The sequence below is a fragment of the Grammomys surdaster genome, unplaced genomic scaffold (assembly GCF_004785775.1).
Source record: "Grammomys surdaster isolate TR1022 unplaced genomic scaffold, NIH_TR_1.0 369, whole genome shotgun sequence".
NCBI lineage: Eukaryota > Metazoa > Chordata > Mammalia > Rodentia > Muridae > Grammomys > Grammomys surdaster.
In genome coordinates, this window is record NW_021604788.1 from 370971 (window position 1) to 388388 (window position 17418).

At 39.5% G+C, this 17418-nt stretch overlaps 1 protein-coding gene across 1 annotated transcript; it reads right to left on the reverse strand.

Annotated features, from left to right (window-relative positions):
* Nucleotides 1–2680: 2680 nt before the first annotated feature.
* On the reverse strand, nt 2681–3733 carry LOC114631942 (melanoma-associated antigen B3-like). Its single transcript, XM_028780323.1, has one exon. It carries the CDS (start codon nt 3731–3733, stop codon nt 2681–2683), a length of 1053 nt encoding a protein of 350 aa, XP_028636156.1.
* Between the last annotated feature and the right edge of the window lie 13685 nt (nt 3734–17418).

The following is a 17418-nucleotide window of genomic DNA, read 5'->3' on the forward strand; positions in this document are numbered from 1 at the left end:
CACTGATAAAATCCATGTTGAAATATAGTTCTCAGGTTATTTATTAGCTGTGACTAGTGAAACCACACAGAAGTGACTCAGGGTATATATATTTGCTCATAGACGATTAATTGATTCATTTATGTATATCCTGACAGTGGATCTCTGGTGAACTCCATACAAATCTGTATCCTGAACTGTTTCCACTTCTCAACGAGATACTCTATTTTACATGGGAACTCTACAGTTAGTTCCCACAAAAAAGCAGCTGACTGGTAGGCTGACCGCACTCCACTAGAAGGCCAAATATACATGAATATATGAGAAGTAAAACTTCAACTTGATTGGTAAAAAAACAAAGGGAGCACAAAAAAATGCAAGCAAATTGAGGAATTAGAAAATACCCTGAGTAAAGTAACCCAGACCCAAAAGATACTCATGGTATGTACTCATTTATAAGTGGATATTAGCCATAAAGTACTGGATACCCAGGCTATACTCCACAGACCCAAAGAAGCTACATAAGGAGGGAAGATGCTTTAATCTCACTCAGAAGGGGAAATAAAATAGACTTAATAGGTGGGTAGAGCAGGAATCTGAGTGGGAGAGGATATGAGAAGGGGAACAGAGACTGGCATCAAGTATGGGGAGTGGGAGTGCAGGAGAGGGCTGAGAGAGAGAACAGACATCTGTGGAAGGCAGCTGTGGGACTGGCCAGAGACCTGGGATACGGGAGGCTTCCAGGAGTCTATGGGGGTGACACTAACTGAGACTCTTAGCAGTGGAGGAAATGGAGACTGAAGTAACCACCAACGGTAGCCAAGCAGAATTTCTAGCAGATGGAGGGGAACCTCAAACTACCCACAAAACCTTCAATCAAGAATTTGTCCTCCTTACAAGGAATGCAGGGATAAAGACAGAGTACAGATTGAGAGAATGCACAACCAATGACTGGCTTGACTTGAGAACCATCCAATGGCAGAGAGCCAACCCTTGATGCTATTAATGATACTCTTCTGCTATGCTTGCTGAAAGAAGCCTAGCATAAATGTCACCTGAGAGGTTTCAGTGGATGGAAACAGATGCAGAGACCCACAGCCAAACAGCTTGGAAACACCGTGAAAAAAATGGGGGATAGGATTTGAGAGAGCAAGAGGGGTCAAGGACACCACAAGAAGACCTATGAAATCCATTAACCTAGGCCCATGGGTGCTCACATTGTCCACCAACCAAAGAGGATTCAGGGACTGAACCTAGGCCCCCCTACACATTTATAGCAGATGTTAAGCTTGCTTTTCATGTGGATTCCCTAACAGTTGGAGCAGGGTCTCTCTGACTGTTGTTTGCCATTGGATCCCTTCCCCTAGCTGGACTGCCTGGTTTGGCCTCAGTGGGAGAGGATGTACTTCATCCTGCTGCGAATTGATGTTCTAGGGCAAGCTGGTACCCAAGGAGAGTTTTCTTTCTCTGAGGAAAAGGGGATGGGTAATGGGGGGAGGGATATGTGAGGATAGGACTGGGGTGGTGACTGTGACCAAGATATAAAGTGAAAAATGAATAAATGAATGAATTAATTACTTAATGGGAAAAAGTCACAATCCTTAAATTACCCTGAAAAACTATTATAAAATGTGATAGAATTATAATGATGGTCCTCAGAAGTAATAATGATTTTATGATGTTTTGAGGGTAAGCTCCCATTCCTGGATTCAAGGCCCTATAAAAAAGAGTATATTTTCACTTTTTCCTCCATGCCTCTCCCCTTACCATTTCTCCCCTCTCTCCTTTCACCTATTTCCCCTAATTTTCTCCCCATCACCTCTACCCTCATTTCTCCTCCTCTCTCCTCCCTCCTCCGTCCTCTTCTGCCTTTCCACTTCTCTCTATGATTCTCCCATATTCCTCTCTGTCATTCTCTCGATCCCTGCCTCTTCCCTCCTTCTTTCCTTCCCTCCCTTCTCTATACATCAGGAAATATACTGTCCTTGGGAAGTTGAATTCTAGACAGCCTGATCTTGTAGTTCCAAGCCTCTGAGATGTAGAAAATTACGATCAGTTAACATGGTGCATGTCACCCACTCATTGCATATTTTGTTACAGAAGCCAGCATGAACTTGCATAATTCTGCCCCTTGACTCTGAAGCACATCAGCTGAACTTATTTACTCACCACTTCAGTTAGATCACCACCCACATGGCCAGTGAAAGTTATATATCCTGTTATGCTAGTCAATGTTTCCCCACATCACATGTTTTTTAGTAGATGTATTTCCACTTAATAACTTTCATAAGAAACTCCCTCATCCACATCCCTTCTTTTCACTAGAACTTAACCAATAAATGGGTATTCAACATCATAGTGGTTGCACTGCAGTTCATATACTTACAAATTATAAAAGCAGAAGGTAATTATTTATTTTAGCATCCCAGTTTGACCAATGACTTCTAAAGCATGAGTGCTAATTATACATTTGGTGAGTAACAGTCAAGAAGAATAAATTTTAAGTCATAACATTTAATTTCTATAAATTTCTTGCATAAACCAAGAATCATATTCAATTGCATGTAACTTTACCAAACCACACAGTAAAACTAATGAAAGGAAACTAGGTTTAAACATCTATTAACCCTTCTAACTGTATATCTACTTTATATTATCAAGAAAAATTGTGATGCATTGTCTTTTTGATGACAGGAAACCTTCAAGTGTCAACAGGGGTGGGAGAAGCTGGTGGTGATTTTTCTGGGGAGCCTTCAGTAGATTGGTCAGTGGTGTCAGTATTATCTTCATCTCTGGCTTCTGCTTGCTTTTGCTGATCTTTCAAAGCCTCTTCATAAAGGATTGAGATGGCTCTAGGTGTTGTTTTGTTGATCTTGGCCAAATATTCCAGGATTTTCATCTTGCTTGTTTCTGCATGGGCTTGGGGACCCCACAGGAACTCATAGCTTGGAGGATCACTGTTGGCCACCTGCCGATACTCCAGGTACTTCAGCTTCACCAAATAGTGGGTCATGAGCTTCCGGGGCTCACCAAAGATGCGGTGCTTCTTCCCTGGATAGATTCGCTTCTTCTTCAGGATTTTCCATATCTCTTCTTCACTGGCACAGTTGCCCTGAATGAAGATGATACCCAGGACACTCATCAGGAAACTGGTCTTGGGTAAGCCTCTGCCAGCACGGATCCTCCCATTGTTGGGGAGCTTCAGCTTGCTGATGAGGTTGTATGAGGGCTGACTGGAGTTGACTTCCCTCACTTCCACTGCAAAGGCATCCTCGAGCTTCTCAGAGGCTTTCCTGAGAATCTCAGGAAAGTCGTCTTCATACTTCTTGGTGATAACCTTCAGCATTTCTTCCTTGGTAGTGAGCTGCTTCAAATTGTAGTTGTGGAGCAGGTGCTGTAGCAGAACCATTGCTCTCCTTGCAATCATATCTTGGTGCAGAATGGTAGTGGTTGGGATGGGCTCAAAAGGGCACCCCTTTTGCATACGTGGCTCACTTTCCTCACAGGAGCTTTCATCTGATTCTGAGGAAGAGCTACTCAGAATAAGTGTTGAAGTGGATGTTGCTTTCTGAGGTTCTTTGAGAGGGCTGGAAGACTCAGCCACAGGCTGGCTCTGGGAGGCGGCAGAAAACTCTTCTGCTGTTTCTGATGTTTCTTCTGCTGCTTCCTGAGCATCTTCATAAGCCCGAGTCTCACATCGGGCCTGGTGGCGTTTCTCCCGGGCATGGAGCTTACTCTTCTGACCACGAGGCATGATGACTCTGGTTAAGCTAAAGTACAGGAAGTAGTAGAAGGATGCTAGAGATGCAGATACCTGCAACAAACAAAAGATGATATGAACACAGAGATAGTGTGCAAGTTACGTAAGGCTGCCACTGCAGGTTTCTGTGAGCAGTTTTTGGAATCCGATATACTGCTGTTCTAAAACTTTTATCCTATGAGTAGGAAGGTAGATACTTTTCTAGCCTGGGACCTCTCTACCTTGCCTGTGTTGTATTTACCTAATTTGGGGGGGGGTGTCAGAGGAGGACATCTGTTTTGAGATTCAGGGAGCCTCTCAGTCTCTCTCAATTCATATCTCCACCTGAAAAGTTTTGATCTGGTCTCCTTTTTCAACTCTGATGCTGCCATTTCTGTGAAATTCTAGTTCCTGCTTAGACAATATTCTATACCTTAGCCCCTTCCCCCCCAAAAAAAAAATACTCAGAAATCACCCTAGTATGGATTTAGTTCAACTCCTTTCCAAAAAACAAAAACAAAACACAAAACCAAACATATCACTACTATTATTATAAGCACCAACCACGTCATATGTCATAGCACCAGAGTAAGCCAGTGTCTCTTCCATCACAACTTCCCAGTCAATTCAGATTTCCATTAATGAAGGGCTTACATAGGTCTTCCTGCTTCTTTACCTTGATTTCTGGGCATATTTAAGATACTTCTCTGTGCTGATTTAAGGCTCTTCTACTCACATTGAATTCATCATATTTCCAGGTAGAAACAGATTTTCTCGGAGACTCTCAGGACTGATAGCAGAGACAGGCCTCAAGCTTCCTGACTCTGCTAAGATGGGTGATTTCTTCAGAACTCACTTAACATTCTGCCTTTTAATTTCCTATAGAACATGATACTCTTTTTGCTTAACGAAGGCAGCTTTACCTTCTATCTTCACCTCAGTAACTTTCCTAGTATTTCCCATTGTAAACATGGGCTTTTCACTGCCTCTGCTCCCTAGTTTTATTTACCGTCTAACTCTAGAAACCTTAGAGGCAAAATGAGCTGTGGATCTCTACTGGTCCAGTCAACTCCGGACTTCTCAAGTGTGAGGACAGTAGAGCATGAGAGATGGTTCACTGTTTACGAGCCCATACTGCTCCGACAGAAAACCCTAAGTTGCATTCTCAGATCCCAATGAGGATGACTTATAATCACCAGTAGCTAGAGCTCCAGAGTGTCTAGCACCCTCTTCTGGCTTTAACCAGTAACTGCACCCAGGATGCATATCCCCACACAAAGATACACATAATTAAAAATAAAATAAATCTAAAAAAAAACCACTAAGAATAAGGTGCAACTGGGGAGTCCCGTGGATGAGAGTGAACACAGAGCTTTCGTGAATGGGAGATTTGACTTCCTACTTTGACCAAGAAAATAAAAACCGCCAGCTACCTTACCGACTCTGCACCTGCTCCCCCCACCCCCACTTTGGTTTCTGAAGGACGGAGTATCATCTAAGCTCGCAGAAAGGAAAAAGTCAGCCAGAAAAAGAGCATAGCTTACGGGTTTGAAAGATAGGGACTAGGGACACTATTCTCTAAGACTGGCCATAACTTAACATGAGCACCGGTGGGGCCGAAGGAAGGTGCGGCCCAGTTAACAGAGCACCTACTGAGAACAGGTTGCCTCTTGATTCTAAAGGAAGTGATGCTTCTTTTCCCACTCAGAGGGCATAGATTAAGAATTAAATCCAAGATAGTATGTCTGCAGCCGAGTGTTAAGGATGTTCTCATCTAAGGGCATCCAAGCCTAAAAACAATGGCGCGGACACCGGAAATGGAGACCGCCCCCTTGTTCCCTCGTGGAACTCTTGGGAGCAGGGAAACTTTTTCAGGTGACTGAGAATAAAAATAAAGCTTCAGGGGGTCTCAACTCTACTTTGGGCCTTTCTCCATCTCATTCATCTCCTCACCTTGACTCTGGCTGAAACTTGAGCCTGATTCCTGCTTCTGCTGAGGCAGAGCTTAGCTTCGGTTGGAGCTCCTGAATACGTCTCCTCGCGCCAGGAACCCGAGTGTTACAGGAGGAAGTGACCTCTGTCACCAAAGAAAGCATCCTGAAGGAAGAGAGGCACACTATGTACACTACTCTCCTGGCGCCACCTCTGGTGTGGGGTGAGTGGGCTCCCTCCATGTAGAAGTCTGAGTATTTGATACACTGTAGTGCCTTAGGTTGAGTCCACAGCGACTCTTGCTCTTAAGACTTTAAGACCTTTATTTCTGAGATGATGTTCATTACGGAAGTCCACACGAAGGATGAAACTTGGCCCTTTTGGTCTAAGTGCAGGTAATGGAACGTCTCTGTATGAACCTTTATGATCGGCTGTTCTTAGTCGCCATCATGGGACCTACTTAATTTTTTCTTAATGAAACGGTGTCTTCACAAATGGCTATTGATAAAATGTTGAAGGAAATTCGTTCACTTCATTTTTTAACTTTAAATTTAATTTGAAAATTTAATACCATAGTTATTATATTTATGTCATTTCCACCTTTACTCCTCCTTAATCTTTTGAAACAAAGTAGCATCAACTTGGATATTCATTTTGTTATGAAAAATGCATTGCACATTATTTACTCCCCTCATTTATTTTGATGTTCTTTTTCTCTAGCGTGGATCCAATCCCAATACTTTAAGCAAATAATATTTTTAATAAATCATCTAAAACATTCTTAGAATTATTGAAGAGCAAAATCAATAAAGATCAGCATATTTTTTGGTGAGAATTTAAATCATGTGAAACAGTGCTCTTCTTCTCATGGACCACATCAAAGTAGTAGTAGTAGTAGTAACAGTAAGTCTTGATTTTCATGAGAAAAAAACAAGATTTAACAAAATAAATTAATTCATCATTTTCCTGTATTAATTGAGAATTAACAAGAAAAGTTTTATTATATATATATGTCTGTGGCTTTAGTGGAATAACACAACCCTAAATAATCTCTAATTAGTGTATATTATTGCTCTATCACTACCTTAATAACATATGAGAATCTTATGTTTTACTTATCATCCAATTGACACTGATAAGCCATTTTACTTTCAGTGTTTACATTCCTTAAAACTCATATAGGGAGAAATTATGATATTTTTTTCTAGGTTTGTGTTGTACCATTTAATATGTTTACCAGTCCCATACATTGTCCTGCAAATTTCATTTTTTATTTTTTATTAATTAATTATTTTATTTATTTACGTCACAAATGTTGCCCCTTCCCAGTCTCCTCTGGCAGAGTTCTTTCCTCAATCACCCCTCTCCTTTGCAGCTCCTTTGGCTATCCCCCACCCTGGGGCATCAAGTCTCTACAGGCTTTTTTCCTTTTTAAAAATTAAAATTATCAGATTTATTGTGTGTGTATTTTTTCCCTGCATGTATGTTTGCACCATTTGCATGTCTGTGCCTCTGGAAGTCAGAAGAAAGTGTAGGATCCCCTAGAACTAGAGTTACAGATGTTGGTGAGCTGCCATGTGGCTGCCAGGAATCAAATACAGGTCCTTTGCAAGAACAAGTGCTCTAAACTGCTGAACCAACTCTCCAGCTCAAGTAATTTTAATTTTTATAGATTAATAAAATTCTGTTGTGTATGTTAATCACATTTTCATTATCCATCATCTGTTGATGGAGGGATTGATTCCATTTCCTTGTTACTGTGAACAGAGCAACAATAAACTTGAATATGTGAGTATCAAGTATTCAGTTAGATGTAGAATCTTTGGAGTATATACTTAGGAGTGATGTAACTTGGTCACATTTTCCAGTATTAGTTTTGGGGTCTTTCTAAGTTGCTCTGGCTATTTTTTAACTTACTATATAGCCCAAACAGCCCACCAATTTATGATTTTATTGACTTAGCCTCCTATGTAGTGTGAATACAGGCCTGTACCAGCATGCTCAGTTCATAAGTTTAACATTAATTGCAATGTGTCAGTATTAGGAAATAGAGACTTTGGAAGATAATTGTACTAGTCAAAATTATGTCAGAAGGACAGCTATAATGTTCTTATAGTGTCCTTATTTAAGAACAAGCCAGAAAAGGTTCGCTCTTTCTATTGCTGCCGTATGAGGACAAAAGTTCATTTTTGTCTGAAAAGGAGAACTCAACAGATTTCAATTCTGCTAGCACCTTAATCTTGCCTATTCTAGCCTCCAGACTATTAAGGAAAAATATTTACTTTTAAAGCCACATAGCCTATGAGGTTCTTCTATAAAAAGCTAAATTATATTAAATCAATATTGTAAGATAATTGAAATATATGTCCTATAGAAAATTCTAGTCATAGTGACTGGCAAATATTTAGTGTTTAATGAAGTTCAGGTGTGATGATTTTTTTTTTTTACTCAGATAATATCACCACCATATCTAGATACTTATTTTTTTAATCTAAGATAAGTAACAAGTTTATCTGTGATAAAGCTAAAAGCCAAAATATGGGTTTCAAATTTTTAGAAACACCAGTTAAAAGTGTACATTGGACAGCTGCTTCAGATATATACATATATATTATAGAGCATTGAGATAAGACAAAGATATCACCAATTTGTATCTATTGGGTGCTGAACTATAACTCTCTCTAAAATTCATCATGTTGAATTTTCACCATTATTAAGTCAGAGTAAAATCTATTGCAAGATAAAGACTTTAACATTAAATTATCAAATGCTAATACTGAGGTACAGGGCTGACCTTATATGAAAATGTTAGTGTGCACAAAAAGACAGTCATTAAGGAATCAATAATACAGGATATTTCTTCTTCTCTTTAAACATGTAAGTTTGACAAATATTTTATTTTATAATGGATTAAGAATTTTAGAAAAATTGCAGATACAAATGGAGTATGGTACATGCCCCAGGCCTTGTTTCCCCTGTGAACCCCTCTCAGTAGATATTTGTACATTTTACAGTATTGATCAATCATTATCAATGAACTGTTAACTAAAGCCAATAAATTTTTTATATTCCCCTGGTTTTATATAATGCCTAGTTTTCCATCATGTATATCATGTAACCAACTCTATTAGCATTTGTATGATATTTTTCTCATGAATTTGTTATGATTTGGAGCTGAAAAACAAAATGATAGAAAACAAAATAAAAAGACACTCAGGAGGAACATACACAAAGATGCTACCATGTGAAGAGACAAGAAAGAGAAAAAAAAATGAAGATGGCAGTCTCATAGGAAGTCCATAATGAGACCATCTTGATCATAGAATTCTAGCTTCTATAACTGTGAGAAAACACATTTATACTTTAGTCCACTCAGTATGTGGTATTTTTATGGATACTAAACAAGTGAATATGTCATTCTTTATACAGATTTATTTATAGAATCTGCATGATCCTAAAACAATTTATAAGAACACACCTTTAAAAGCACAATTAGAAATTAACTAGACAATGGAGGAAGGAAGGGAAAGTTGGAGAACAGGAGGGATAAAAGAAATAAGGGAGAAAAATCAGAAAGAATGTGGACATTCTCTAGTATATGCACTATCATTAGATGCAAAACATAACAGGCAGTGCATTTCTTTGCACCAATATTAATCTTGGAAAAGTTAGCTACCCTACTCAAATAGAACAGGAACCACCTGCCTGGACCTTGGATAACAGTACAAAATCTACTGCACTTGGTGCTGGAACATTTCCTGACTGGAACAATAGCTTCATCCATGGTTTAAATTCAAACTCACGCCTTTTCTCATCTCATTTAGACTTTTCTTTAAGGGAAAGAAAGGACCAAAACAGAAACTATCATTGAATTTATCCAAATAATTTAGACATCCCAATCTTGCATGTTTCTGTGTGAACTATTGAACCAACAGAAATTAAAAGCTGATGTGATCACTTTAAGAACTTCCTGGACTTCTTTTCCTGTAGCAATTTCTGTTGATGGTTTTTCACTAAGCACATACCTGTCAATGTATGAGATCCAATGTCCATATCCCAAGCAAATCAGTTAGAACAAAGGAATACCACAATGCTTGAAAAAGAAAACTCATTTTCCAATGTACCTTTTGGAAGCCAACAACATATCTTTAGTACCTGCAGACACATCATTACAACAGAAATTCATGTGATGTAATGCTCAAGTTTAAAATATAAGTTAAAATATTAGCACAATTAAATTATACCTTGTGCATAGATACTACAGAAACCTAAAGTTAGCATTGCCCTTTCATAGTTATAAAATGCACTCATATAATGGATTAATTTCTGCATATAGTGACAGCTAAGTTGCTAATAAGAAAGAGGCAAATTGCAACTGAATGTATTCGGACTCTTTTCTTTTTTACTTCCCATAAGATTTTTGGACAATCCATGCTTATTAATTCCTTACTGTGTTTAATAATTTTAACAACACAATTTTCTCAACACAATTTTTTATTATTTACACTTAGGCAGCACAGTATGACGTGTGGTAAAATATGTTTATAATAAAATGATCATGAAAGACTGAATGCAGGTAATGGACATGACTTATAAAAGATGATATACAGCTAACTCTTTTTGTAATTCTACCTCTACCATGGATGTTTTGGGTTTGATCGTGGTTAAATGAATTAAAATACGTTTGATGATGAAAGCATAAAACCCCATCTGAAGCTCGACAGCTTCATAATGGCTGCATAGAAGTTCACTGAGATGTAGGTATAGACTTTGGGCCTGGCTTATTTTAGCATCTGATGTGTTTTTTTTTCCACTTTCAGTACTAAAGTTTATAAAAATCAAATGATTTTAATATTGGAACAAACTGACATCATTTCAGACCTTGTTTTAAATCTATAAAGATAGTGTAGATAAATTGTACTTCACCAAAAAAAAATGTTGAACACTTGTGTCATATGAGTAACAAGTAGCCATAGGTAAATAATATGATTAGAAGAAATGTATTTTGAAATATCCATAGACAACCGATACAATGGGTAATGTAAAAATATTACTTTAACAATTATTCATGAATATTTAAAGTCACTGGATCAATAACTGGAAATTAAAATGTTCAAGTTTAAACCTCACTAATCATATTATGAAGCTGGACTGTCTTAAAAATTTACTGGAAATATACAGACATACACACAGCTACACAAATAAATGAACATAGAAGCTATCCCAATATTTAGGATGCTTGAACAATCTTTAAATAAATGAATAGCTTAAACTAAGTACATTGTTACAACCCCATAGGAAGAACAGCAGTATCAACTAACCAGACCCCTCAGAGCTCTCAAGAGACTAAACCACAAATCAAAGAGTATACATGACTTGGTCTATGGCTCCTGCTACACACACACACACACACACACACACACACACACACACACACGTGCATAATTTTGACCTAGTGGATCTTAACACAAAATAATACTGAGTGCAAAAGCAAAACTAATAATCAAATACTGTGTGACATAAACTATCATTCATATTAAATTATCATATTGTAGGGGTTAGGGCCTAGGTCCAGCCCTTGTATGCACTTTGTTTGGTGGTTCAATCTCTGAGAGCCCCCAGTGTCTAGTTTGGTCTTTCTATAAAGATCTATCCCTATCAGGGACTCCAAACCTTCTCTAGACTCTTTCCTAAGAGTCCCCAAGCTCCACTCATTGTTTGGCTGAGAGTGTCTGCATCCTTCTGAGTTAGCTGCTGGGTAGAGCCTCTCAGCAGACAATATGTACCTCTCTGCAAGCATAACAGTATTAGAATTAATACTGTCAGTTTGGTGCTTGCTCATGGGATAGGCCGATTTGTAGTGTTATTAATTTGAGCCTTGGTCTCTCTGTTAGTTCAGCAACTACTTTATCCATCTTATCATTTCAGAAAAGTAATGGTATTTCCTTGACCTTCTATTTTATAATATCATCTCTGATCTTAGTTATTACGTTTCTCGTTTCTTCCATTTACTTTGTGATTGTCTTTTTTTGGTATTTTAACACTTTAAAGCACGTCATTACTTTATGTACTGGTATTTCTCCTTCATTGATTGATTAATTTATTGATTGATTATTTTTCACTCACTGAGTTAAATTCGTGCTCATTAATGTGGAGTCATTCACTGGAGTAAGGGCAATCTCTCAGTGCCATAAACACTAGAATGCTTTGTTTCTATTTCTATTTGAGTATGAAAATTAAAAGCCTCCCTTACTTCTCCATGGACCAACTGACTGTTTAACCTTATACAGTGTATAGTTTCTCTTGCTAATTATTCCTATATTCATTCCATTTATGTGATAAAATCTAAACAATTATTCTTACTTTCCTTCCCAAGTCTTGATTTACATTCTAATATGTGGTTTAGTTGGAGAAATTTTCCTAAACATGTAAGAATAATGTGTATTCTATAGATATAAAATGTATATAGTCCATTTGATCATTAGTGTAGTTGAACTCTAATGTTTCTTTGTGAACTATTTTGCTTTTATTGTACTTGGGCACTTATGTGTCTTTATTTCCAAAAATATTGCATTAACTTGGGTATACCAGAACTCAGTAGATGTTTACTGAAAATTCTTAAACTTTCCTCATGGATAGATCCTCTTTTCACTATACAATGTCCATTATATATATGTACATATGTACATATGTACATATGTATATGTGTATGTGTATGTATATATATGGATATATCATTGAAAATGATTTAAAGTTCACATTGTCAGCTAATCTAATATTCTTTTAAATTTCATTTGCTAGAAATATTATTTTGCACCCTTTAACTATCCATCAATATCTCTATTGGCTGCTCAAAATAGTTGGGAGTCTCAAATCAGACTTTATCAGATGACACAGATCATTTACACTCAGGATGATTAGTGAACAGTATGGATTAGTGAACAGCTTCTTTTTGCTGTGGACAGCAGACAATATAGAAGCTCTCAGTTTGTCCAAGTGTAGATAAAAATGTCTTTGGAATACTGAGCCATAAAAAGAACATTCTTCTCCAATCAAAAATTACTGAAGAAGGGGCAGTACGATTGGAAGAGCCAGAGGTCATGGAGGAGTGCTGTGAAATGCTCTGCTCTGGCCATGGCATGCCATTACACATAAAATCTCACAGTTGTTATGACTACCTGCACAGGGTCCACACAACATGAAGCCCATCAGTATTCCAGCATGGATAGAAGAGCAGCTCATGTTGTCCTACCCTTAGCAGAAGAATTACTGGTAGTTTATAGATACAGGGGGGAAGGAAAGTTGTTCTCTTTTAAGGGACTGGATCCTAGTAAGTTGACAAGTGTGGCTTTCCACCCATGAACAACTGAGTTTCACTAAGTTTTGATTCATAGATGATACAAAAGAAAAGGATAAAGAAGATAGTAGCCATAAAGTACAGTATAACCCTGTTAAAATCCAGACTCAAAGAAGCTAAGTAACAAGAGGGCCCAATGTTTGAATCTCATTTCTACAAGGAAATAAAATAAACATCAGACGTGGAAAGAGGGAGGGAACTGGGTGGGAGAGGGAGTGAGGAGGATACATATGGTAGGGATCAAGTGTAGCGGGTGGGGAGAGGAGAGAGGGATGGAGAGAGAATGGAAATCATGTAGGCTCTTCTCTGTGACAGGAGAGACCTGGGATGGCGGAGGCTTCTGGGAGTCTGTGGGAGTGACCTGAGCTGAGACACCTAGAAGTGAGTTATATGTAGCCTGAAATGGTCACGTCCTGTAGCCAGGAGGGACTTGCAGTGGAGGGAGGGGGACACCAACTCACTCACAAAAACTGCAACCAACATTTTGTCCTGCCTACAAGATGTGCAGGGATAAAGATGAGCGGAGACTGAGGGAATGCCCAACCAATGACTGCCCAACTTGAACCCATCCCATGGGCAAGCACCAGTCCCTGACACTATTAATGATACTCTGTTATGCTTGCAGACAGGAGCCTAGTATAACTGTCATCTGAGAGGCTTCATCCAGCAGTGAATAGAGACAGATGCAGATACCCACAGCCAAACATCAGGCAGAGCTTTGAGGGTCTTGTGCAAGAGTAGGGAGGATAGAATTGAATGATCTAGAGGGGTCAAAGGCACCACAAGAAGACCTACAGAATCAATTAACCTGGGCCTATGAGGGCTCAGAGAGATGGAACCACCAACTAAAGAGCATGCATAACATAGGCCCCTACACATTTGGAGCAGATGTGCAGCTTGGTTTCATATGGGTCACATAACAATTGGAGTGAGAACTGTCTCTGTTTCTTGTCTTTCGATTCCTTTCCCCTAGGTGAGCTGTCTTTTTTTTGTCCTCAAAGAAGAGAATCTGCCTAGTCCTACTGTAACTTGATGTGCCAAGGTGTGCTAGTATCCATGGGGGCCTCCCCTTGGAAAGTGAGGGGTAGCTGATGTGAGTGAGACAGGGAGGTGAAGAGGGAGGGGACTGAGATCAGGATGTAAAGTGAATAAATAGATAAATAAACAAATAAAAAAATAAACAAACAAACAAATGGGAATATGAAATAGAGAGAACGGCATGGTGAGGACAATCCATGAGAAGTTGGAGGAGGATACATTTATGAAAATTTTCAAAGAATAACTTTAAAATAGTTAAGAAGGAGACTCTACCCTTTAAAAAGGGAGAGAAGAAAATGAACAAAATAAATCAAAAGGGAAGTTTCTGAGTGAAAGAAGGAGACCATAGGAACAGGCAAGAAAATGAAGCATAAAATGAAGCATGGGGATCAATAATTTGTATAAACATTCTACATCGAAAACCATTAATTTGCATTCTATTTTTTATGAAAAGCTAAAAAGTTAAATAAACTAGAAAATGCCATACAATATGTAAATTGCCTGCACCATACCCCTGGTTTTTGATTTTTCTTTCAATTATTATCATTATATTTATTTACATTACCTTTGTTACTCCCCTTGCAGTTCCGCCTCCCATAATTCCTCATACCATTTCTCCTCCTCCTTGCCTCTGAGAGGGTGCTCCCTCCCAGAAAGCCTCCCCTTTCTCTGGGGTCTCAAGACCCTTGAAGATTAGGTACATTTTCTCCCACTGAGGACAGACCAGGGAGACCTCTGCTACACATGTGCCAGGGGCCTCCGATTGGCCTGTGTTTGCTCCTGGTTGGTGGCTCAGTCTCTGGGAGCTCCCTGGGTCAGGTTTAGTTGACACTGCTGGTCTTCCTATGGGGTTGTTCAACTTTCAGCTTCTTCAATTCTTCCTCTAATTCAACCACAGGGGTCCCAGACTTCAGTTCAATGGTTAGGTGTAAGTATCTGCATCTGTCTCAGTCAGCTGCTTGTTGAGCCTCCGGGAGGACAGCCATGCCAGGCTCCTGTCTGTAAGCACATCATAGCATCAGTAATACTGCTAGGCCTTTGTTGTGGGAGATATTTTATAACAGTGGCACCTGATCTGTCTTGGGATAAGGGGCCACTATGTTCCCTACTAGGCAAGGCCTGTGGCCATGAGCAGTGGGGGCATATTTTTACTGCCACTTAGCTCAGACCGCTGGCTCAGGTGGCCAGAAACAGAGATGCCAGCATAGGAGTTGGCTCTGCCAATCTTCCATGCTGTCTCCCCAAGGCTGGGCTGTGCCCAGACCATCATGCCATCCACACAGGCCCATTAGGAAATGAGACTCTAATGCTTAAATATTAATCAAAGGCTTTATATGTTTGGTAATGCTCAATAACAATATACCCATACAATTAGAGGTGGTTCCCAATTAGCTAACCTAGATATAAGTTGTTACCAAGGACTGCTCTTCATACCTGCATGGCTCTTCATCCTACTACATCTCTTCTGTACCCCTCACCTTGCTTCTCCCCTTCCTTTTCCTCTTCCTTCCCTTACTCCTCCTACCTTATCTCCTACAGGCCTTGGTGCCCTCCTATGAGATAAATCCCAAGTTGTGCAGGTCATTGGACCACCTTTCCTTCAATCTCTTCTTCATTTTTGTCCTTTCAGTTCTTTTACATAGGGACAATTCTGGGTCAGAAATTTGATCCAGTAGAGGCTTTATGCCCTAGTGTAGGGAAATGCTAGGGCAGTGAGGTGGGGGTGAGTACGTGGGTGGGGGAGCACCCTCAGAAGCAGGGGGGAGGGGGGAGGAGGTTTGCTGAGGGGAAACTTGGAAGGGGGATAATATTTGAAATGTAAATAAAAAATAACCAATAAAAAAAGAAAAACAAATTTTGTCTGTGGATTAGTAACACTCTCCCTCCATTTGAGGCCCTGTCTATATACTGGAGGCTCTTTGAGTTCCCTCTCCCCAATGTTGGGCATTTTGGCCGAGGTCACCCCCACTGAGTCCTGAGAATCTCTCACCTCCTGCTTCTTTGGGACTTTCTAGAGGGTCTGCCACCACACCACTACCCCTGATGCTGACTATGTCCATTCATTCTCTTGGCCCCCTCAGTTTCTCTCCTGCTCTCATTCCCAATACCTTATCCTGTTCCCATTTTCCCCTCCCCAACTACTCTCCCACATTGGTCCCTCTATTACTCTGTCTCCAGCGATTTTTCCTTACTCTTTCTAAGTGGAGTTGAAACATCCTCACTTGGGCCTTTCTACTTGTTACACTTCTTATGGTCTGTGGGTTGTGTCCAGGGTATTCTGCATATTTTTGGTTAATATCCACTTCTCAGTGAGTATGCATGTCCTAGTGGGTCTGGGTTACCTCACTCAGGATGATATTTTCTAGTTCCATCCATTTCCTGCAAAATTCATGATGTCCTCATTTTTTTTTTTTGGTTTGGTTTTTCCAGACAGGGTTTCTCTGTGTAGCCCTGGCTGTCCTGGAACTCACTCTGTAGACCAGGCTAGCCTCGAACTCTCGAACTCAGAAATCCGCCTGCCTCTGCCTCCCAAGTGCTGGGATTAAAGGCGTGTGCCACCACCGCCCAGCGAAGTCCTCATTTTTAATAGCTGAATAGTATTACATTGTATAAATGAACCACATTTTCTGTATCCATTCTTTGGCTGAGGGATATCTGGGTTGTTTCCAACTTCTGGCTATTACAAATAAGTCTGCTATGAACATGGTAGAACACATGTCCTTGTGATATGGGGGCCGATCTTTTGGGTGTATCTCCAAGAGTGGTATAGCAGGGTCTTCAGGTAGATCTATTTCCAGTTTTCTGAGGAACCTTCAGATTGATATCCAGAGTGGTTGTACCAGTTTGCAATCTCACCAGCAATGGAGGAGTGTTCCTCTTTCTCCACATCCTTGCCAGCTTCTGCTGTCAACTGAGGTTTTGATCTTAGCCATTCTAATTGGTTGTTTATATATTTATATATCAGATTATATGGTCAGTTTTAGAGAAGGTTCCATGATGTTCTGAGAAGTTGTATTCTCTTGTTTTGGCATCAAATATTCTGTATATATCTGGTTCATAACCTCTATTAGATTGTCTTTGTTGAGTTTCTGTTTCAATGAGATGTCCATTGGTGAGAGTGTGGTGTTGAAGTCTCCCACATTATTGTGTGTGGTTCAATGTGTGTTTTGAGTTTTAGTAACATTTCTTTTATGAATGTGGGTGGTCTTGCACTTGGGGCATAGATGTTCATTGAAATTTCCTCTTGGTGGGTTCTTCCTTTGATGAATATGAAGTGTCCTTTTCCATTTCATTTGATCTGAAAGTTAATTTTATTGGATATTATTAGAATGGCAACTCCAGCTTGTTTCTTGGAAGTATTTGCTTGGAAAAG